General features: G+C 31.5%; 1 protein-coding gene across 2 annotated transcripts in view; it reads left to right on the forward strand.

Moving 5' to 3' along the window:
• The first annotated feature begins 737 nt into the window (after positions 1 to 737).
• The window catches only part of LOC113400155 (hemicentin-2-like), a 319,029-nt gene continuing 295,029 nt past the window's right edge, over positions 738 to 24,737 (forward strand). For both annotated transcript variants that reach the window (XM_064217679.1, XM_026639621.2), the window contains exon 1: positions 738 to 954. In XM_064217679.1, coding sequence (XP_064073749.1) covers positions 939 to 954 — 16 coding nt within the window. In that variant the 5' untranslated portion in view covers positions 738 to 938. The remainder of the gene's footprint in view (positions 955 to 24,737) is intronic.

Here is a 24,737-nt window from a genome sequence, read left to right on the forward strand (position 1 = left end):
CAAATAATAGTAATTAGTCAATAAGAAGTGAACATAAAAAATAATATTATTAATATTAAATTTAACCTTATCGTGTATTATATACAAACAAAACAAGGGTTGGAATGTTGAAAACAAGCTTAGCCTTACAATATATTTTTTTCGCTAATCTGTTGAATTTATTAATTCATTTAAAAAAATAGCAATAGTGCAAATAAAAATGTGGTGAAATTGGATAATATTAAAATTAAATTATTACAAATTTAAAAACAGAACACAAATTTTAATCTTTAACACAACATTCATTACGCTTGGATGTCAACCACATCCAATCGGAAAACTTTACAAGCATCAAACGATCAACGTAGCAAACAAAATCATCCTCGGTGACATCACCGATGTATGCGACTCGACGACAAACAATTCATTCGAGTCAACGTAAGCACCGAATCAACGCGTTATTACTTCTTTGAGCCAGTCACGCCCTGCTCCATTAAAATCACACGACCTACAAGTGTGGGGCCAAGCGAACAATGAAAAATTTCGCGGCGAGCACACAAGTTGAAAAAATACCTACCAAATAGAATACCAGCCAGCCGCCTCAGTTCCGTTACGCTATAAAAACCTACCCGAGCAAACTCCGTAATTCCGCTTCGTCCCAACCGATATAAAATATGAAACACTGAGCGAAATTCGCCCCGGCTCCCCCGAGCGCGTCGTGGATACTCGGCTGGACTCGGCTGACTTCGTAGCGCCGTAGCGGCAGTTACGTAGCCGTCGCCGCGAGTCTGCTACGCTGATATTGTTCCCGTTTCATCGAAAACCGGCCAATATAACTCGGTGATTGTGATTATTTTGATTTGTGATTGAAATATAGTGTGAGACGATATTTATATGTGAGGTACTAGAATAATGTGCAGTGGCAGTGTGCGCAAGGATTTCGCTGATTGGCCCGTTTGATGGTGCGGAAAAATGGTAAAATCTATTTACATTTCGATCATAGCGTGATTAATTGTTAATTGGCGTAGTTTAATATTTCTAACGATGTTACAAAAATGTTCACCTCTCTAGAGTAATTTTATTGGCATATTATGAAAATAAAATAAAGAGTTCACGCAATGCAGAAACTAAGACAATCAGCTGCTTTTGAAGTTATCAGCTAATCTTGCGTGTACAATTCTCTATTTCATTCGATAGAACCCGGTGATTATGATTAATGGTTTCAGTATATTTTGACGAACAAAAACAAAATTAATATATAATATATGATTATAGTGAACTGCTTGATAATTATTTATTATTTTTTTCAAGGTTAAAATTTTCTCTACTCGCTCTACTCCTCAGCCAAACCGCTTTAAATACATTAAAAATTAATGATAATTTCTTAATTATTTCAGCGAAAAATAATTAATTTCTGTAATAGGTATTACGCGCTTCATCAAAGCCAGGAGCAACCCCAACGTAAGAATAACGAAAGATCCCCAAGAAAAAACTTAAAACGTTATTATAAGGACAGTCGTGAATAAATTACACTGCTCGCCTCATAAAACAGTAAATATAAAAAATATATATATGGGGAATATCTTGCCTGACATAGCGTTAAACGTTATTTGAATATAAATTCGTTTTACGGAACAAATGACGCTCTGGTATGTAGTTTGTAATAACTTTTACTTACACTTCAGGCCAATTTAAGTTAGAATGGTGTTTTAGACGTCGAAGTAAACTTAAATTACCGTACACTTTGAACACGAAAAACTAATTTCGTTCATTGTAGCGAGGGTTCTGGTGATATGACAATGGAATAAAAAAATTGAATGCCTTTTTTTCGCCTGACTGTGGAATGATAGTTTTTTTTCTTTCTTCCGGCAATTTCACAAATAAAGGGGACGCAAATTTCATGACCTTGACGTTTAGTTGTTGGCAATTCAATTGATATCAAATATCCTTATTAAAATTCCGTGATCTATGAAATGATAACGATTTTAGCTGTGTTATTGTTTTAAATGTATTCCACTGCAAGGTTACTTCCTAAGAAAAAATACATCAAGCTTTATTCCCTCTGTCTACCCCTCTGGGTAGGTACAACCCATTCATCAGGTATTCTACCGCCAAACAGCAATATTTAGAACTGTTGTGTTCGATTTTTGACCCAGTGTCTACCGGTACAAGGGACATAATATTAATTCCAAAGGTCAGTGCTGCATTGGCGATGTATGGAATGGTTAATGTTTCTTACGGCGCCAATGTCTATGGGCGGTGGTGACCACTTAACATCAGGTGGCCCATTTTCCCGTCCGCCTACCTGTTACATAAATAAAATACCTATATATCCAAACAATCATACAATGTTAAATCAATCGATAAATAAATAATTAACATAACGATAGCTCATTTCCCATGTTTGCTTTGTCTTGATAAATGTTCACGTGTCACGTACCGGACTGTTACATGCTATGCGGATACATTTTTAATTGCTCGACAAGTTCTCCGAATGGAATTTGAAAATTGGCTGAATTGGAATGGAATCGTTCGAAAGCTTAGTACCATAATATCACCGTGTATCGTTTATTGGAATGATACGAAAATCGACTGCGTAAATTGCTTTAAAATTGAACCGTGTTTAAAATAGTAATTAAATCCTTACCGGAAATATACTGTGGAAATGTTTGGTCGCTATTGTTTCCTTTTATCTTTTGTCTATTATTATATAATAGCGATAGACAATACTTCATATTTATAGAAAATAACTGTACGTTTCCCTTTCCTAAATCAATTAATAATAAATTTATTTTAATACTTAAGTATTTTTATAAGTGTACTAGTTTATTTTTCTATATAATTAGGTTCGACATATTAATAAATAAAAAGAATATTTGACTTCGACTTCGCATAGTTAACAACTGCCACTAATTATATAGTTTTAACGGAATTTCAACTAAACTCATTTAGTCATAGTTTAAAAAAACATTCAACTAAATTCTGTGACATCACGATACAATAATACTTACGAGAACCTACAATAAAGTTTACATTTCGGAAAAAGTATATTATTAATCTATTTTTTTTTTTAAAACAAAGTCAACATCAACTATTAAATTTAAAAAGTAAGTGTTTTTTTTTACATTTATCTAGCACAAAAAAAAGGATATAATATCATAGTAAAATTAAGTTTTTTTAGAACTAAGCTATAGTTATATTACAGTTCACTTATTATTTTTATAGGTGTCTTTTTATTTATAAATATATTAATTTTATTTTACTATTAATTATTTAATTTTTATTTATTTTATATATTGTACAATTGTGATTTCAAGACTCCATTAGAAGCCACAGCAGTGAGTTTGGCTTAATCAACGGGCAGTTAGGTCTATCCTACCAAATTATTTATCTAGTAACCAAACAGCATTCTATCTTCTTTGATAAATTAACAGATTTCAATTAATTAAGACACCCTATTTGTATCTATTTATTACTGTATATATATATAGTATATGTATATAGTATCTGTATGTGTGGTGCTTTGGGCTTAAGCGCCTTAATCAATCTAGAAAGCGTAACAAGGGAATGATCGAACCGTATAAAAAGGACGACTTCAATTTGTAAGATGTTTTGACATTGTACTACTATTCCAAGATCGTTACATCTATTATAATTTATAATTTCAATATTTAATCTATGTATAAACAGAAGAGTATTGTTGTTTAATGGATTGTAATAATTTACTTTGTTTTGATTGATGAATTTCATTTTCACAATATGCATAATTTTTTTATTGATTTTAAAAAGCGAATATAGTTTTTTTTTTAATGGAAAAGTCAGTAATAAGCGCCTTAACCACTCGTGCGATGGTACGTCACAGCAAACATATTGAAAATGAAAGGACCTTAAGTAGATTTGCTAAGCTCTTACAAATATGGAATATAGTATAATGAAAATTATTGAATGAAAATATAATAATAATAAATAATAAATAAATATTGAACTACATCACATACAGTACACTGATCCCAATTTAAGTAGCTAAAGCACTTGTGTTATCGAAAATCAGAAATAACAACGGTACAACAATCACCCGGACCCAAGACAACATAGAAAACTAATGAACTTTTTCTACATCGACTCGGCCGGGAATCAAACCCTCCCGGGTTCGATCCTCGGAGTGGCGTACCCATGAAAACCGGTGTACACACTACTCGACCACGGAGGTCGTCAAAATATTTCGGAAAATAAAAAAAGTTTCTATTAGAAACACTGTCATGTGTGAATCTTTATTGATAAATTAAAAACAGTTTATCAGTATTGCAAGAATAGGAAAACTTATCAAATGTTGTTGATTTACACTATAACAGAACTCCTATAAATTAGTCCATTTTATTGTATTGAAATATTGCGACGAATTCAGTGTAAAACCAATCTTTGCACTTAAACGGCTTCGGTGGCCGTTTATTGCTTGTTAATTTAATTGATGTTTTTAATAAATATTATTAACCTCTTTGTTGTCAAGTTATATTTAGTATCGTTGTTCAAAATATGTCTTAATATTTAAATGTGTTGGACACGTATGTAATTTCAATATTTATTTATTGTTATAATAAAAATAAAATATATTTTGTGCTTCATCTTTATAAATATTATGATGTCTCTATTTATCTGCGTGTCAGTATGTCGCAGCCAAGGCACTGAAATGAATTTGGTGAAATTTTGTACGAAACAAACGAAAACTAAGAAGTGCTCTCCTATGTTTGAATTCCTGATCTTCAGATCATTGATCCATATTAATAGTTTTTATCAATGCAACAAAATATTTATATTAACATAGTGTTGAAATACATACATAATAACTTACTCGTAGCTAAGGATTTTTTTTCATGAGTCAATTTTAATCACAAAATAAATCTCAATTTAACGAAATACGGAAGTATTGATAAATTATTTTTTACCCATGGCAACCCAGTGAATTGATTGTGTACGAAAGAGATAGCACGATGCTAATGACGCCTAGTAAAATCTTAACCAACGATCGTCGTTATTGATAACAAGTTGTCTTACGCGACTTCGTTTGCGTTTTAGGTATTAGTCGTCAGGTACAGGTCGTTAGGCATAAAAAAATCTATGCCCTTGCTTTGAGTTCAAGCTAAATTACATCAAATACGGTTCAGTGGTTTGCAGCAAAATAGACCGACAGTCAAGAGTTACTTTCATATACAAGAGACACAATGTTGTTCCCATTCGAAATAATCTACTTCACGTGTCCCCCGGGTAGTGTAAAGTGAGCGAAACCCTTATAGGCGGTCAAGATGATTGGTCTTACATACTATAAATATCACAAGCTCCAGCCGTTACCCGCTCGCTTCGCTGGGCATTAAATAAAAAAGAGTGCAGAATCAACGGAATCCAAAAAAATAATAGCCTATATAACCGCGTTGATTGGTCATCGATACGTTCATTAGTTTTGAAGTGATCGACGCACCAAGAAAAAAATAACACTATATATCCTTTGTATTTACAAATACAACAGGGATGTTATTTCGTTTTACTATTAAAGTTACCTTTGGAAACGTCATTTTGCATATAATTGACAGCCGCGAAAAAATAATTCGTGGTAGTGCAATTTCATTGGAGGATGTATTGATCATTCATCAAATGTACTGTCACCGTTGGCTCATAACATTTTTTTTTGATGAGCCAAGAGCCAATATGGCCCAGTAAGAGCCGAGATGGCCCAGTGGTTAGAACGCGTGCATCTCAACCGATGACTTCGGGTTCAAACCCAGGCAAGCACCACTGAATTTCATGTGCTTAATTTGTGTTTATAATTCATGTCGTGTTCAGCGGTGAAGGAAAACATCGTGAGGAAACCTACATGTGTCTAATTTCAACGAAATTCTGCCAACATGTGTATTCCACCAACCTGCATTGGAGCAGCGTGGTGGAATATGCTCCAAACCTTCTCCTCAAAGGGAGAGGAGGCCTTAGCCCAGCAGTGGAAAATTTACAGGCTGCTAATGTAAGAAAAAAACCGTCACCGTTGGCTCATAAGGTGAGCCAGAATAATCATAGGCTAAGAGGTCATAAAATATTTGTGCCAATATTTGGGCGGTGATGGCTAGTATTTTGCTATCAACGATGTACCCTTTTTAATTTAAGCTCTTACAATATAACGTTATAATACCTGTTTTGTTCAGAATAAAATATTTCTTGTGCACGATTAAGTGAATAAAAAATAAATGAAATTTAGTAAATTGAATAATTTGTAGTTGTTTCTAGAACATGCTAGCTGATTGTTTAGTTTATATATTGATTTTTTTTTTTTTCTAAAATTGTCTTGGATAAGGGACCTCATAATTCGATGTAAAATCCATTTTCATATTATACATGTATAAATTACATTGTAACTAAGTCAATCTGTCTGGGACGTTTTCACAGATGTTTCAAATTTATTAAAATAAGGTATGACGTTATTTTTAACCTTGAACTTTGACGGTTCAAATATTTGTATGAAAAAACAGATATGAGGAGTTACATTTAAGAATATACGATTTTATGTTGTACTAAAATACATATAAAGACGATTTAAAAAATCCACTAATGGTAAATGATACACGTTTCTAGTTAAAATAGAATGCATACCTATTTTAAAAGTTATATAAATAAACATAACATAATACAAAACATTCGAAGAGACCTTGAGCACATAACGATACAACATACATAAGGACGCAGAAGGCATTTAATACATAAAGTTTCGGACATAATATACACACATGTTGGATTTGATTACACATTCTATATACAACTCATTTTTCTGACGTAGCGTCTTCAAAACTTTTCTGATTATTCTCAACGAACTTTGTGATAGAAAAGATAAAGATATTATTTTTTTAGTGGCACAAAATATCCAACAAAATTGGGATAATGTATTCTATATTCATCTATTTTTATTCTTGTGTATCAATATATATACTGCTAGTGAATTGATTTACTGAAATATGACATTTTAAAATTTTTATTTCAAAAAGGTATATATCAAATACCCCACCCGATGGAAAGTGGCATGCCTATAGACTGGCTCACCGTTCAAACCGGATCACAACAATACTATTTTTTTCTATTTGACGGTAGATATATAATTAATAAATGGTATATAATATTTATTTATTATAATAATTTAGTTTGGCTCAGAGCTCTAAACAAATCAAAACAAGCTCGAGTTTAGTCGTAGATTTCTTTGACATTGGCATTTTTAAATGTCGTTAAGCTTTTTGTTATAAAATCGATGTCATATTATTTTTTAACATACGGGACCTCGAAGTGGCATACCCATGAAAACCGGTGTACACACTACTCGACCACGGAGGTCGTCAAATAATTTGGCTGCAAAGAGATATTTGGGCTCATATGGCTTAATTGAATGAGTCATATTACCCTACTAAAAGTATTTCTTAGGATATATTTCACATTATACTATTAATAATACTTTAAGAAGGGTACAATACTTTAAGGAACTTTTATCAAATATACTTTCTTAAAAATCCGAAACGTAACATTGTATATACTTGTGTATACGTACATACACACAATATGCTAATGCCGAACAAAAGTACATTTTTAGGAAATTTAGTTTTTATTACAGCTTTACATATTCTTCTTTCTTAATGTGGCACAGTCAAAAATAGTTCTTATTGTTATGTTCTTGAAGATGATATTACACTGACTGTATTATTTTGCGATAAATTTACCTCACATATATAAAACTTTATTCGTATTTCAAACAAGGCTAATAAAAATAAATTAAACCGTAGGGCATTTTAAATGTTATATAACTGTTTCCAGGTGTTAACTACATTTTTCTGAGATAATCTATGTGCTATTCTAGGCTATAATCTATCTATTTTATGTGCTAATCCTCGCTTCTCTGAACCAAATATTATTTAGATCCATTTTGAAGTGATCGAATAACAAACATCCACTCATTCAAACTTTCGCATTAAACTATACTAATATGAATATTATGAAGAGGAAAAATTTGTCTGTTCGTATGTAGGTGGTAATCATTGGATGATCTAATTCGATATTTTTTTTCATGCTGTAAAGGTACATTAATCCTGAATGCTAGATGCTGTAGATTATATTTATATCATACTAGTTGTCGCCCGCGGCCTCACTCACGGTTGTTCGTCAGGTTTAAGGGTTTCATACCAAATTTCATAAAATTCGGTTCAGCAGTTTGGCCTTGAAAAAGAAATAAGCAAAGTGACAGATAAGATTTATTTAGCATTTATAATATTAGTATAGATCATTTACTTTATCAATAATGGCGAGTCCCTAGTAATATAATTATCTTGTAAGATCAAACATTCGTTTAATTGTGACCTTTATATATATATACAGATGGTTACAGTAGTTTTGATAATTGTGATTTTGGCTCAAAGTATTAAATGATCAAAATTACGCTTCAATCTATACTATCTTCTGTTATAATATTGTTTAATTCAGGACCGTTCCGTGCCACGCACTGATCAGTTATTCCACTAAACGCTAAACATTAATATTTTGCATGACTGGGTTTCGGTTTAAAGGGTGAGTCAGCGCAATTACGGGCACAAAGAATATTACATCTTAGATCCCATTATTAGCTGAGCTTTGATATAGCAATGGCTTTTTTTTCACAACTAATACTTATTTCTTTGTACGGATATATTTACTTTCAACGGATCGTTGCTAGATATATTTGAAATATATAAAATAAGACAACTTACAAATCTCGAGATGATTTCAATTACGATAAACTTAATTTAATATTTGGTTCAAACCCGATTTAGATCACACAATATTTATATAATTTTCAATTTGTGTTTGTAATAAAACTCTTGATTCGATGTGAATGTGTTTGTAAAGTAAATAATAGCTTATTTACAATACACAGGCAACGTAATATTGATCTTCTTTAAATAATATTAATTAAATTATCATTGGTTGAAATTATAATGGAAAGCATTGTCTCTCCTGACAAAGCGAACATCTTTGACTAGCAGAGCTTAGAGCTCTTTGTATAGCAAAGATTGTATGACTCGTTCTGTAATTAGATTGTTGGGGTGAGTGAGCCAGTGTAACTACAGGCATAAGGTACATAACATCTTACTTCCAAAGGTTGGAGGGGCATTGTTGAAGTAAATAATCGGTTTCTGCCTCTGCCTACCAATTTTTAGAAATAATAAAAAATGAGTTAGACAGATTACTTTAAATTTAAAGTAATCGTAAGTTTAAGCAAAAAAATATGTTCATTACGTGACGTTGAACATTTCACAGAGTGTTGCAGCGGTTTTAATATAACGTAGCCATAGTTGAAAACTTTTCTGAATGCTACAAACCGTAGTGAAATCGTTTAAATATTTTACAAATATGAATGAATATATTTTAAACATTTTTAGTGTATGTAGTTATGTCGTCGAAAAATAAATTTGAATTATATATATAGTTGATTTAACAATAAATAAATAATTGGTATCTTTTGGATCTTTCCGTTTGTGATAAGTTGTAATATTTTATTAGTACATAGTTTCTTGATGGTGAGGTTATATACATTGTACATGTCAGTATGTAAGAAATACTTATCAGACATTCTACCGTCAAACAGACAAAACTAAGTATTCTTATGTTCACGTTTGAAGGATGAATATGTAAGTGTAAACCATCGGGTGTCCGATTTTCCCATCTGCATACCAATATTGTAAAAAAAATGTTCATCAAAGTCATCACATCTCCAAACATATTTTACCTAGGTTGCCTGGATATTATAACTTATGTTTGAATTTTATTACATTTTACATTACATTAGCTGCCTGTAAATTTCCCACTGCTGGGCTAAAGACCTCCTCTCCCTTTGAGGAAAAGGTTTGGAGCATATTCCACCACGGTGCTCCAATGCGGGTTGGTGGAATACACATGTGGCAGAATTTCGTTGAAATTAGACACATGCAGGTTTCCTCACGGTGTTTTCCTTCACCGCCGAGCACGAGATGAATGATAAACACAAATTAAGCACATGAAAATTCAGTGGTGCCTGCCTGGGTTTGAACCCGAAATCATCGGTTAAGATGCACGCATTCTAACCACTGGGTCATCTCGGCTCTTACGACACACTTGTGGACATGATAGTCCACAAGTGTGTCCGAAACCACTTGTGCACTTTCCAGTCAAGTTTTTGAATGTTATGCCTACGTTATAAGTTTTAATTGTATTCTGATTTAGGTTTTAATTTTTTTTTTCTTACATAGTAATTTTGAAACCATCAGACCAGTAAAAGTTGCTCTCATATCTACATCTCTTCAACGACTAGATAGATAGATATTGATGACCTTTAAATAGCTGAAAAGATATTTTTTTAATAATAGCTAAGAATATTTTATATAATATTGATTAAAAGAAACATCCATTTAGTAGCTACAAAGCTACAGAAAGACACAAGCTACGCTTAAAACACCTCTCTTTTTACTTCGAGTGCTAACAATGAAGTAAGTCAACAAGGAGGTTTATGCTAAAAAAGTACTTATTCATTCTGATTCTTCCATATGAAGTTTTGTTTGAAAATCGAGTTTGAGTACATATAAAATCACGAAAAACTCAGTCGTGTTTACTTACCGATATCTATGTACAATATATGTACGTGTTCTAAACGCAACCCACCTCAGATATTATATCAAGCTTATCATTTCATACGTAAGTCTGAATTAAAATTGGAATGTATTTACTTACATTATTCGATTCCAAATGAGGTTTTATTCAACAATTAATAAAATTACCTTATTTGGTAGAAAGCGATATTAAGCGTTGAGTACAAAATATTAACTAAATAACGAAGATTAATTTGAACCTCGGCTATTCAAGCGATCTGCTAAATTAGGAAAAAAATCGTTCTACCCTTCTTTGTAATATATATCTTATGATTGTTGTAATAAAGTTCAAAATATATCTGTGTAAACTACTCTTATTAATTTAAGTGGATTAATGAATGAGATAAAATTAGGTAACACTAGCGATTCGTCCTGGGTTCTCTCTTGAGAATAAGTTGTTTTAAAGAAATTATAGCCAAGTACGGGAGACATGATAGTCCACAAGTATGTCCGAAATCACGTGTGCACTTTCCAGTCCAGTTTTAGTACTTCTCAGTTTTTGAACACACCTGAAAACCAACCCTTATAAGGCCACTAGACTAACGAGACAGAATATCAATAAAATATCTACACAAAATTTAAGCATCGATCAGAACTTAAACGAATGATCTATCCAAATGTACTGAGCTGTTTATTAAAAAATTCACCGCGATAGTCTTTTTTAAAAATGTATTTAATAACACATATATATACATCTAAAACCATTGGTTCAAGCTGAAGAAAGTAAGCGGTATTTTAAAATGAATATATTATTCATTATGACAATTGACAACGATCAATATTATGTAATGAATAAAATGATCGAATAGGGATTCTTCCATTGTATGGATAGTAAAATGGTTATAAACAAATACTTTATACAAAGCTTAACCGTACCTATCTGTTATAATTTTCACAGAGTTTGCTTTAGATCAAAAAGTTTCACTTATACTAAATAGACTGAATAAGTTACAAATATTTATGTAAATATGCAGTATATCAATATTTTACATTCGGTATGCAAGTTTCATATGAATAACACTAGGCTGTCTATAATTATAGTTTTATAAGAGAACTAGACTACATATAATATTTACCTGTAATATATTTATTTAATCGTATTTTGTAAATAAATTACCAAAAAACCAAGCTTACCCATTACCAAATCCCTTTCACATACACTGACGTTACCCTCGCGTTCAAGGGCTCAGCAAATAAGGTGTCATATATACGTCTAGGGCTAGCGAGATTCCAATAATAACTACGGTGACCATAAGTTTTTTTTCAACGAGACATTCCATTTTATCAAGACTTCCATTGTCCTCGAGAAATAGCCGGATTCGTAACAACTACAAGCATCTAAGATACACCGCGATGATCAATTAAAATTGGAAACACTTTTTTAAGATTAATTGTTCCAATAAAATATATTACAAGTCGTTAGTTAGTTAACTCAAGCAAGTTTTCACAAAAAGAGCATTAATATAGTTTATTGTTATAATAATAATAATTTATAAACTAATATATTCGATATTACTCTATCGATTTCTAGTCACGTCAGGTTATAAATCTCGAAACAAAGACGGAAGATGCTATTTACGAGAGGAAGAAAGAGATAGCAATCATAGAGAGCAAATTGCACGCTTGCGTGTTATCATAAAATAAAGATATCTGTAAGGAAATTTCTTTCGTAGTTATTCATCGGGTTATGATCTTTACCTAGTAATATATTGAATTAAAATAATTGTATAAAAATGTCCCGTTTTCTATCAATAACAGTATGGTCATATTCAAAATACCCTATGCGACTTGTCTGTTACCTGCGTACGTGCTATAGATTTCAGTCCCTCCTTTAATATTGTTCGATCGATGGGGGGATGTATTATTCACAAGTGATTACTTAGAAATGCATTTGCGGTATATTTTTAAAGTTGTGTCTATATGAAATTAAATGTGATTAATCTTAAAATAATTCGAATAAATATTTGTTGTATTTCTGTTTTGTAGCTTGGGTGTTATATTTTGTGTTATTAATGTTTTTTTAAATTTGTGTTTTTTATAAAACATGAAGCAAAACAAAACAGAATAAATTAATAATTAATTAAATTAAATCGTAAAAAAAGGTTAAACATAATTTATTTCTTTTACATTTTTATTAATTCACATCATCATCTGGCAGGCAACAAAGTAGGTATTATTTTTGTTAATTTAAATAACAAAATATTTTTTACAGTTCTATTTTTAAAATGTGTCCCTACTTTCGAAAAGCTCATTATTTTATCGGATAAAAATTATAAACCCATATTTATATTATCATTACATTTAGTTCAATTTTGTGTAAGTTGAAACCGCGCGAACAAGAGCTGCAAAAAAAATATATCTAGCGAAACCAGCTTTAAAATAAGTGAGATGTGGTTTTGGTGAGCAATATTATCTTGTCTGGAGGTAGACTTAAAGACCTTCAAGGACAAACGTTATCTAGTTGAATGCTTTCCAATTAACGGCACGCCCTCAGGGATACAAGAGATTGAATTTTAGGAATAGGTCTGACGATTTTTGCTGAAAATGAAATATTCTATTAAAATAATTATGTAACTTTGTTGAATTAAATAAATATTTGAGAATATGCTGTAAAAAAATTACACCATTTTATAGTATAATACATACATCAGCTTTACAAAGGTAAACTTTAAATACGCGAAAGGGCAAATTCATGTTCAAATCTGTTTTAACTATTAAACTGTTAGCAAAATTAAAAATAAGTGTACCTAATATTTGCGTTGTAAAATTTCTGAAGATTGAAAGGTAAAAAGTTTATATTAAGTGCAAAAGTAATTAAGAAAAAAAAACATTTTCGTTGCACCTTTGCTTGCTCTTCAAAAAAAACAAAAAAGTAAGTGAAATAGAATATTGGTACCAGTGACTTATTACAATTATCATTCAAATATATATAATTCGTTTCGGTTTGAAGGTAGTACAGTAACCCTAAAAGTCCTTGACATGTGGACATAAAATTTTACGTTTCGAACAAACCTCAACCCTCTTACAAATACGATAAAATATATCTTTTATATTCCATATGATATATAACTGGTACAAAACATCTGGTATTTTTTTAACAAATAAAAAAATATATTATGGATATACATTTAAATTTAAATTTAGAATACTTAATATTACATCAATAGTACAATATTATAAATAATTTTCGATTTATCTTTAACGGATCTCATTCCATTATTAACAACAATATACAGTAAGTTCGATTTATCTATCAAGATTTATTGATCGCAGTTATATTGTCTCCAGACACTAACTATCAAGACGAAATAGTTGCGGTACAAGAAGTTACTCATGTGTGTAAAGGTTGTCAAACTATAATGTTTTGGTTAATTTAATCCAAAATAGATTTCACGGAGCAAGTTATAATTTAATGCATATAGTGCCAGAACTTACTTAACTTACTGGGGAATGTATTAGCAATATATATAACATCGTAATAAATATTGACAAAACCTTTGAAATTTCACTATGGTATAGAAAGGAGTTTCTAACGAATGAAATTATCATATATAATATTATTTCTTACCGATTTGACTGCCTCATCGTTCTAGAGGATGATGAGGAGGTGGCAGATACCGATCCTGGATTCAAAATATATACGTCGGAACAATAAAAATATATAACAATATATATAAGTAAACTCTAAAACGTTCCAACAAAGGATATAAATGCATTCTAGCCTTGTACAAAGTCATAACTCAAATTCCATGTTGCAAGTTTCGAATTCTGCACCTTTGCTTTGTCTAGCACAATATTCGATGAAATATTTTAGCGTCTTCGCACGTGAGAACAGTTGTCTAATGCAAGTTAAAGCGAACAAAGTCGTTTAAATAAATATTAATATAATATATCGGTTACTTATTGAATGGTATGGTGTTGTGCAGTACCAGTACTTGTACTTATAATTTAAAGATAAATTACACAATGAATACAGAAATTTATTTGTTGGTTGTGATTTGTGCAAGCCCGTCTGTCTGGGTAGGTTAGTCTTAGAAGATAGCGTTACCATAACTAATCTTGCGAATCAACAAACTTTCCCGATCATTTTTGGATATTCTAGAATATTCTACGTAGAACAATAGATTGAAATTCGAAATGTCGAACGAATTAGAAACGTATTTCTGTGAATTGAATGTTTTAACTTTAATTTTTCAAAGAATTATTTCTTGGATCTTTATCAAGGTACATATTAGGCAAGCTTTGGCTGAAATTGTGTGCGACTTCATCTGGGAGAGCTAGTCACGAGGGATTTTCTTTAAAGTACTTTTTTACCAGCGACCGTTTTATATTAAGATTTTGGTTTAATCCATCGTCCTCTTTCAATAGAACATTATTTCTTATAGCATTGGTAGGCAATACGGGTAAATTGGCCACCTGATGGTATGTGGTCACCACGGCCATAGACATTGGCACCCTATGACATTTTAACCATTTCTTACATAACTAACACGTCACCAACCTAGGGAGCTAAAATATTATGTCACCTAACCTACCCCTCTAACTGAGAAGACTTTAGAGCACGAATAGACGTAGCTAAGTTTTATGTTTCCTCACAATGTTTTCCTTCAGCACCGAGCAGAACTTGAATTATAGGCACAAATTAAGCAACTAAATATTCAGTGGTTCTTGATTAGATTTGAACCCATATTCATTGGGTAACGATTCTGGTATCCTAACTACTGCACAATCTCTGCCATTACCATAATACGCGATTAACCCAAAAACAACTATAACGAGAATCAGTTAAGACAGTCACCCTCAGTATAAAATTAAGCTGCATCGCAATGCTTAAGGCTTGAACTAAAAAGAAATGAGCTTGGAAGGTTTCCAATAGTAGGTTTGTAAGATGATATCAAGGGCTCGAGTTTGCCAACAGAAGCAAAACGACTTAATATAGTAGTTGATAAATTGATGATGGTTGAAACGTGATAAAAATTTATAGTATTTTTTTGCACAAATACCGACGCAGTCAGTAATTTTTGACGGTTCTGCAGTTTGAGGGTATGTGGATTGAATTATTTGGGAATTATTCTAACGGAACCGATTTTGAGGCCCTAAATTTGACAAATTTACGGTTTGAGGTTCCCATATAGTTACTTCTTGTGTTTGCTTAGTGGGATGCGAAGCGTGTCTATGTATGTTAGCGCGATATTACATATAGGACAATTTACATTTGAATATAACTAAATAAAAAACGCACTTTTTTTTTTAAAAAGTGTAAGTACTGAATATTATGCCAGTTCGTTTTGGTAGAATCAATACTTCAAACCAGTGGTAGTTTATTAAAATTAAAATTAACTTAGCAAAATGCCGATTCAAAAGTGCTCGCAAAAATTAATTTTAATGTCTATAGCGTCTATTTTTATTAACTTTTATTCTTTCATTTCTATGAATTGATAAAGATAGGCGGACGAGAAATAGGGCACCTGATGGTACGTGTTCACCACAGCCCATAGAAAATGGCGCTGTTATATATATTAACCATTCCTAACTTCGCCAATGCGCCATCAACCTTGGGAACTCAGTTGTTATGTCCCTTGTGCCTGTAGTTACACTGGCACACTCACCCACTGAGTACTGCTGTTTGGCGGCAATAGGACTTGCATAAAGCCCTAAAGCTAAAAAAAAATACCAATACGATATAATATATTTTTAATAAACATCAAATGAAAAAATAACAATCTCAACGAGCAATTTTACAAATAATACGACTAATTAAAAAAGATCTGTGTCGTTAATCCCGTAGAATAAAACGAAGTAAAGGTCCACGTTGATTGGATAGATTGATTTTGTGTCTAATTAAACTCTGTTATTTGCAATGTTGCCATGTTGATAATTATAATTACTTTTCATATATATATTTACACCATTTTAAATTATATTTAAAGACAATAATAATTTTAAATGTATTTTTCCCAAATAACAATAACTAAATATTACCGGATTTAAGTGTGTATAAAAAATTCAGTGCTCAATAACTATTAATTACTATGACGATAACAACTGTGCGGTGGTAACTTTACTATGAAATCAATCTTGTAACATGAAGAGTAAAAATTACTTATAAAAGCCTACTTGAATATATAAATACTTGATAAGTTTAAAATTGTTTTTTCTAATTTAATAAAATAAAATGTTTACAAATTCAATTGTTTTTTTTTTATAGATTATATTACAATTAAAAAACGACTAATAATGCATTCCAAGGTTTGCATTAACTTATTCGTCTATCTGTGCCAAATTGCATTAACGGAGGGGACAACTATTGGTCCGCTTGCCCTACTTAAACCTAAAACTATCTGGTGACGTCACAGAAAAATTATGTTAGTGGCGAACTTTACTATACAGTTTAGTTCAAACGATCTTGGAACGATTTTATATTTTAATTATTTAATTAAAATTATTATTTAACTGGTAAGTACATAACACACTTAGAAATCACTGTAGTTAATATATTTGAATACGATAAAAAATATTTTTTGTTGTAAAAAAATTGTTGTTATATGTATGTATACAAGCCACAAATACAGAAATATCTAAACTATATAAAATATATAAACTGACATAAAAAAATCCTTCTTTATCTCCAAATGGCTTTCATGACTAGATCGGAGGGTCAATCAATCTTGTCTAAAACAATTGTAGTACATTCGGAAACGAACTAGGCATAAGAAAATACAACTGTAATGAAATTTAGATAAGGGAGTTCCATATTTATGCTTGGGACGACAAAGTTCCAAATAAAACATATTTAATTTTCACTAAAGATTTTGTAAAAAAAATATAAATTATTTCTTTAACACGTACGCCTCTTTCTATCTTATTATCAACGTATCAATCTCTCTCTCTCTCTCTTTCAAACTATACACACACATATGTAAAAAACATATGTGTGTGTATAATGATAGAAAAATAAATAAATCAAATCAATTTTATTCAAGTAAACTTCACAACGAAGCGTTTTTGAATCGTCGATATTAAAAAACTACCACCGTTTCGGAAAGCAGCCTCCAGCGAGAAGAAACGGCAAGAAACTCGCTCTAAAAATAGTTGCTCTTTCAAATAAACAGATTTCTAAAAAGTACTCATTTAATGAATAATAAGACTTATTTATTAATTTAGTCTTAATAAACTTTTTAAATTTCGTAAATGGTAAAATGGTTACATTTCCCGGTATCTTATTATATATGCGTATATTGCCCAAAAACGTTCTCTTTACCGTATGCAAACGGAAAGTAGGGATTACAAGTTTATTCTTATTTCTTGTATTAATAGTATATATATCAGCTTTTATGGAATACTTTTGTATATTCTTCTGTATAAACATTATATCATCATAAATATATTGTGAAGCAGCCGTTAATACACCTATTTCTTTAAATTTTTCGCGTAATGTAGTCCTAGAGCTAATATTATAAATAGTTCGGATAGCTCTTTAAAGTCACAAAAGTCACACATATAATAAAATGAAAGGAAATCGTTTAACACAATATGTAACGTTGAAATATTATCTTTAATATTCACAAATATAAAGTAACCACTTCAAAGTGACAAATAAATTCTTTACAAGTTAAAAGAATAGAGTACGTTTGTCACGCGACGGTGTTACATGTTCATTATCTTGATTGGACGACACGGGTACAATATAACGAATAGACTCGATTCGATTGGAATATATGAAGATTTCATGTGTGTGTATTTACGTATGTGTGTGTTATGCTTATTCGGCGCTAAAAATGTTATATGAGTATCGTTTTTAATTCAATCAGAAGCTGACCGAAGTTTATTTCAATAAATGTCATTATTATATAATATTTACTTGGTGGCAGGGCTTTGTGCGAGTCCGTCTGGGTGGGTACCACTCACTCATCAGATATTCTACCGCCAAACAGAAATAGTTAGTATTGTTGTATTCCGGTTTGAAGGGTGAGTGAGCCAGTGTAACTACAAGCCCAAGGGCCATAACATCTTAGCTCCCAAGGTTGGTGGCTCATTGGTGTAATGTAAGGAATGGTTATTATTTCTTACAGCGTTAATGTCTATGGGCGGTGGTGACCACTTACCATCAGGTGGTCCATTTGCCCGTCCGCCTACCTATTATATAAAAAAGTATATATTAAGCGTAAAGTGAGAACCGTATATTTTAAGAATAGACTTTGTACACATGTAACTCTTAAAATGTTGATACGCCATTTTGAAACGTGTATCATAATTATAATTATAGCAATATCACACATCTCATTCTGAAATTTCCCGCTCGTTTTCTGCGGTGAGTTTCGAGTTTCTTCTTACGTAATACCTCTACAGAATAGTACTGGAACGATGAGTTTCGAATTTGTTCTTACTGCATAGCTCTGTAAATGTACTCCCGCTGGGAGCAAGAGTGAGTGAGTGTGAGTGAGTGTGAGTATGTAAGAGAAACATTTTTATATTCATTATTAAAAAGAGAATGATTTCTTAAAGTAACTTAATTGTAATTATGTGATATCAGGGTTATGCAATATTGAATTTAAAAAGAATAATAATTGAATTCAAATTCCTTTGTTTTTTTTTTCCATGAAATAAATATTAGAAAACAAGTGACTGTTTAACGACTGCGACATATTTTTATTGGTAGAATTAGTCGCTGTAAAACTCTAAGATCGATACATATATTCGACTTTATGGACACCAGTGTTCTACGCTCTGGTATTGGAGCTTAATCGACATGATAAACGTATCAAAATTGCAGATGTGCCTAGCTCAATTCGACGCCGAATCTCTTCTGTATTTAAATTATTTTTATAGAAACAGAATATTTGTTATATTTCTAATTCATTGACGACGCTTGCCTTCATAGCAAATGAAAATTCAATGTTGCCAGAAAATGAACCCTTGATCTTTCCGATAAATTTCATTTTTTCTCTTTTTATTTATTGACAAGTTTGACTTTGAATTAAAATCAAGTCGCACTATTATAATTGTTTGTTAAGCGAAAACTGTTCCCCTTGTCTAAACTTTAACCCGAAATTAAAATAGCTTTGTGCAAATCGGCCTGGGTACTGCCCACGCATCCATTATTCTATCATCAAACATCAATACTTAGTATTATCATGTTCTGGTTTGAAGGGTGAATGACCCATTGTAACTGAAGCATCTTATTTACCAACGTTGGCGGCGGATTGGTGATGTAAGGAATAGTGATTATTTCATACTGCACCAATGTATATATTGGTAAAGACTATTTACCAATGTTGGCCTATCTTATCGACTTAATAAAAAATATCATTATCTTCACCGAACATATCCCCTTTCCATACAAAACCGAGATATTAATAAGCATCGTACGTATTGTTTCGTACGATTACGTCATTCGAAGTTGCGATCAACAATACCATATGAAAAAAAAAAAAAAAAAATATATATATATTTGAACAACGATGAACACGATTCATAGAAATGAAATGTTATCGCGTTTTTCGTTTTTGCATTTATGTTGAACATTCAGCCGAGATGGCCCAGTGGTTAGAACACGTGCATCTTAACCGATGATTTCGGGTTCAAACCCAGGCAGGCACCACTGAGTTTTCATGTGCTTAATTTGTGTTTATAATTCATCTCGTGCTCGGCGGTGAAGGAAAACATCGTGAGGAAACCTACATGTGTCTAATTTCAACGAAATTCTGCCACATGTGTATTCCACCAACCCGCATTGGAGCAGCGTGGTGGAATATGCTCCATACCTTCTCCTCAACGGGAGAGGAGGCCTTAGCCCAGCAGTGGGAAATTTACAGGCTGATTATGTTATGTTATGTTGAACATTCTGATGGTTAGGTACGAAAACAGACAAAGGATGTTTTGTTTTAAAACACCACAGCATATACAGTCACACACTCGCTTAAAACCAGTGTCCTTGAATTTAACAGAACTAAGAGAAATACACTTGAAATTAATATGCTATTATTTGTTGTAAATCTTTGTGCTCGTCCGGTAGAAAGACACGCGTAAACGGATCCATTTTGATAGCCGGTCATCTTCGCTTTAACACAGTACATGTGCTATAAGATATATAAAACACTAGTTGTCGCCCTGCTTTTCTCGCGTTTCACAGATTGATCGTGACTCATACAAAAGTTTTTCGCCCCATTGTTATTCATGTTTACTTCTTACCAAATATCATCAAAATCGGTTCAGTAGTTCGGCCTTGGAAAAGCTAAAGACAGACAGGCAGTGCTACTTTCGTATTTATAATTTTACTATTGATTTTAGAGAGTTCAATGCACCACAAACGATTGAATTAAATAAATAAAGAAATCTACAGGAAAAACATCAATATAGATGATTGATGTTCAGTAGGAGATTAAACGATAAAGGTACCACGAAGACACGATGTATTAAAACGTAACAAACTTCGGAGTTATATCAATATTTAGACTTTTCAAAATGAGAAAAGCTAAGAAATTTGCCCAGAACGATAAAGCAATATATCAGATATATCAGAAGCAGAAATATTAATGAATTTGACTACCGTATTGAAATTGCTGATCGCCGAAAATCGACTGGGAATGTTTGACGAGTGAGTTCTTATAGAATACTAGTGGAAGAGCTTTGTACAAGACCGTCTGTGTAGGTACCACCCGCAGTGATGACTTATGAAAAAATGACTCATTTGCCTTCCGTCTCAGTCTTCCTACGTATATAAAATATCACAGCGGACACGAATAGGAATACAAAACCTGCAATATTAAACTCGAACAGTCGTTTTAAAAATAAACTCTGTTTGATTGATTTGAATGTGTCAGTGTAACAAATAACGCCACACTTCCCTCAATGCCAATATCGCTCGCAGCATTTTACGCCTGAAATACATACATATAAGCATATTTGACATGGTCTAAAATAGACACGTGACAAGGTGCTAACTCTATTGTACACAATACCAAAAGCAAAACAGTTGTCAGTGAAAAATATACTGCTAGCTCTTTCGTATGTATAGGTTAAAAAAGGAAAGCATGTCTTATTATTTAGAATGGGATATATCAAAAACGTCATAACAAATGTTGTCATAGTCGGAGACGCAATATACTTCGGTGTGGGGCAATAGATCCCAATTCCCAAGGTAGATTTTTAATAATCATTAAATTAGTGTTATACATCAATTTGTAAACAGTACATAAATAACCAGCTACTATCCAGGTATTAAATATATTTGTGCTTACATATATATCTAGGACTGTCTTTGGAAAAACAACCTAAAGAATTGTCACACTACATCTTCATAGTAAAGATCTATTCTACCACGCAACTCGCGTTGGAGCACCGTGGTAGAATAAAGTCCAAAACTTCTCCTCAAAGGGCACCTTAACCCAAAAGTGGGACATATGTTTTGTTACGTTTCACTTTTTGCTGACATTGACGTAGCATTGTTAAATAAATGCTTAGTTACATCACATACGTGACAAAATACAATTTTATTGAACAGTGTTAATAATGCGACTCTAATTACAATCCGCGAGGGAGAAGGTAGGACGAGCTAGTAACATTTCCATAACGTCAAATTAATTATCAAACGTGACCTAAGTTAACCCTTTTATGCCTTTAAGTTCCGCAGGTAATATTCTATACCGTCATATAAAATGGGTTCTTTAATGGAGATAACGTCTGCACATGACATTGGGGATCAGTTTTATTAATGAGAACTTAAAGAGATTTCGCTCTTCTCTACTCAGATATTTCACTGTAATCTTTTAAGACTATTAAATATAAAATTTAAATAAATATTTATATATTTCTGTTACTTTTTTCTGCTTCTGACAAGGATAAATTTAAATTATATAAATATAGAGCCGTACAAAATATAATTCATTCAAGGCTTTTACAGATACTTTTGAATCGTCATTTTACTGAATTATATTGATTAAAGCAAGAAACTCAGTAGTTATTATAAAATATTTAAAATACAAAGCTATGTTGGTTGAATACAGTTTAAACTCAGTTATATATAATATATCTTGCCTGAAATTTAACAAGAATTAATTCCTTGCTCTTTTATCATCTACATAATCTTTTGATTTAATTGATAAGCATATTATTCATATTTTTATAACAAATAAAATTAGAATTTATGAATCGGCAAAGTTAAAAATATCTGAGGAATTCTAATATAGAAATGAATACCTTGCTCTTCGAAATGCCGTAGTAACTAGAACACGTGAATTCATACCGATAATCGCGGGATCAAAGTCTGGGAATAATCGTTGGGGCCCTCCACATCTTGGTTGAAATTCTGCCATAAGTATATCTAATAATTTTAGCTGCGTGGCCGAATAACGTCCAAAATATTTTCTCCTTTGGAAGACTGGGCTCTTCTTGAGTTACTAAGAGAACTGACATAATATAATAACAAATTATCCTTAATTTAGTTTAATTAAGTACTTTGTCACTTAAGCAGATTTGTGCAAGCTTGCCTAATTAGGTACCACCAACTCATCAGAGACCCTACCGCCAAACAGCAGCACTCCATATTATTCTCTTCCGATTTAAAGGGTGAGTGAGCTAGCGTAACTACAAGCACAAGGGACATCACATCTTACTTTCTAAGGTTAATGGCGGATTGGCGATGTAAGGAATAGTTACTATTTCTTACAGCGCCATTGTCTATGCCCCTGAGATGTTATACGAGTAATTAATATATTATAAAAATAAATTAATACATTTATATTTAAAAAAAAATAGTCTTATTGATATATATATATATATATAAAAAAAAAATAGTCTTGTTGATATATATATATATATCAATAAGACTATTTTTTTTTAAATATAAATGTATTAATTTATTTTTATAATATATTAATTATATATTAATTAAGTTAGCTATATTAAATCATTTTTACAATGTATACCAAGTACGGGGCGAAATTAAACGCTCATTGATCAAACGTATAAATATATAACTATATATATATACGTATATACAATAATATTATTTACCAATAACATATATACGTTATTGGTCGTTTTGGGTCAAAAGCTGTTAAGTAAGGAAAATAACTCAACAACGTTTCATCAGAATCTAAAGACTAACTAACTAAAGAATTATTCGATTCTATTTATTGAGAAGATAAAGTTATTAGCAACTGTTACAGTCACGGGCACCCCGACTTCCACGGAAAACTTGCGTTGCGGCCAACTTTAAAAGCTTCGAGATATATGACGTCACACTTGCGAATAAATGTTTGTTTAATTATCCTTTTAATATTAATACTTATTATTAAAATTGCTATAGCAAATTTTTTTATTATATTTAATTTTAAAAGTCTCGTATTGGCGTTATAAAATGAGTTTTTTCAGTTTTTTTTTATTATTTAATATTATTCGAAGCCAAAGTATTTTATTTTGCAGAAAATCATTACATTTACTGTTTAAGAAAATTACTATAATATTTAAATAAATATACAGTTCCATTATATGTATGTATGTCTTTTCATTCTAAATTCTTATAATCTCCAAACTTAAATACTAGAATGTCTGTCTTTGAAGTAAATATGACGTAAACTGAATGATTGACATAAAATAATAGGAACGCACAGTAATTTGTAAGCCTTTCTCGTTTAAATCAAGCTAACCATCCGCAAATATCTGAACCTAGCATATACATACATTTTACCGTGGATTCAATAATTGTTAACTATTTGGAAAATATGAATGAAGTACAATACCAGATCTTCCTGTCATATTATTTTCGTAATTTACGTATAAAAAATATTATTATGAATTTGTTCTTATTTTTACAATATTTCTGAAGAGTTTTATTAATAAAGTTAATTTCATTAAACTTAAATGTAACATAACTCTTAGTGTCACGGCAGTCCCTTCCCTTCAGCCTAATAAGGGTTTGATATATAACAAGTGGGCAAAGAATAAAATGTTTACAGGAAGTGGCATTAACGCGCAACCAAAATTAACATTAGAAGATTTTTTTTCCTTTTAATGTAGTTACATATGCATACTCAAATGGCATTTCTAATTTTAAAATTTATATCGTATTTTAATAAATTA

The sequence above is a fragment of the Vanessa tameamea genome, chromosome 18 (assembly GCF_037043105.1).
Source record: "Vanessa tameamea isolate UH-Manoa-2023 chromosome 18, ilVanTame1 primary haplotype, whole genome shotgun sequence".
NCBI lineage: Eukaryota > Metazoa > Arthropoda > Insecta > Lepidoptera > Nymphalidae > Vanessa > Vanessa tameamea.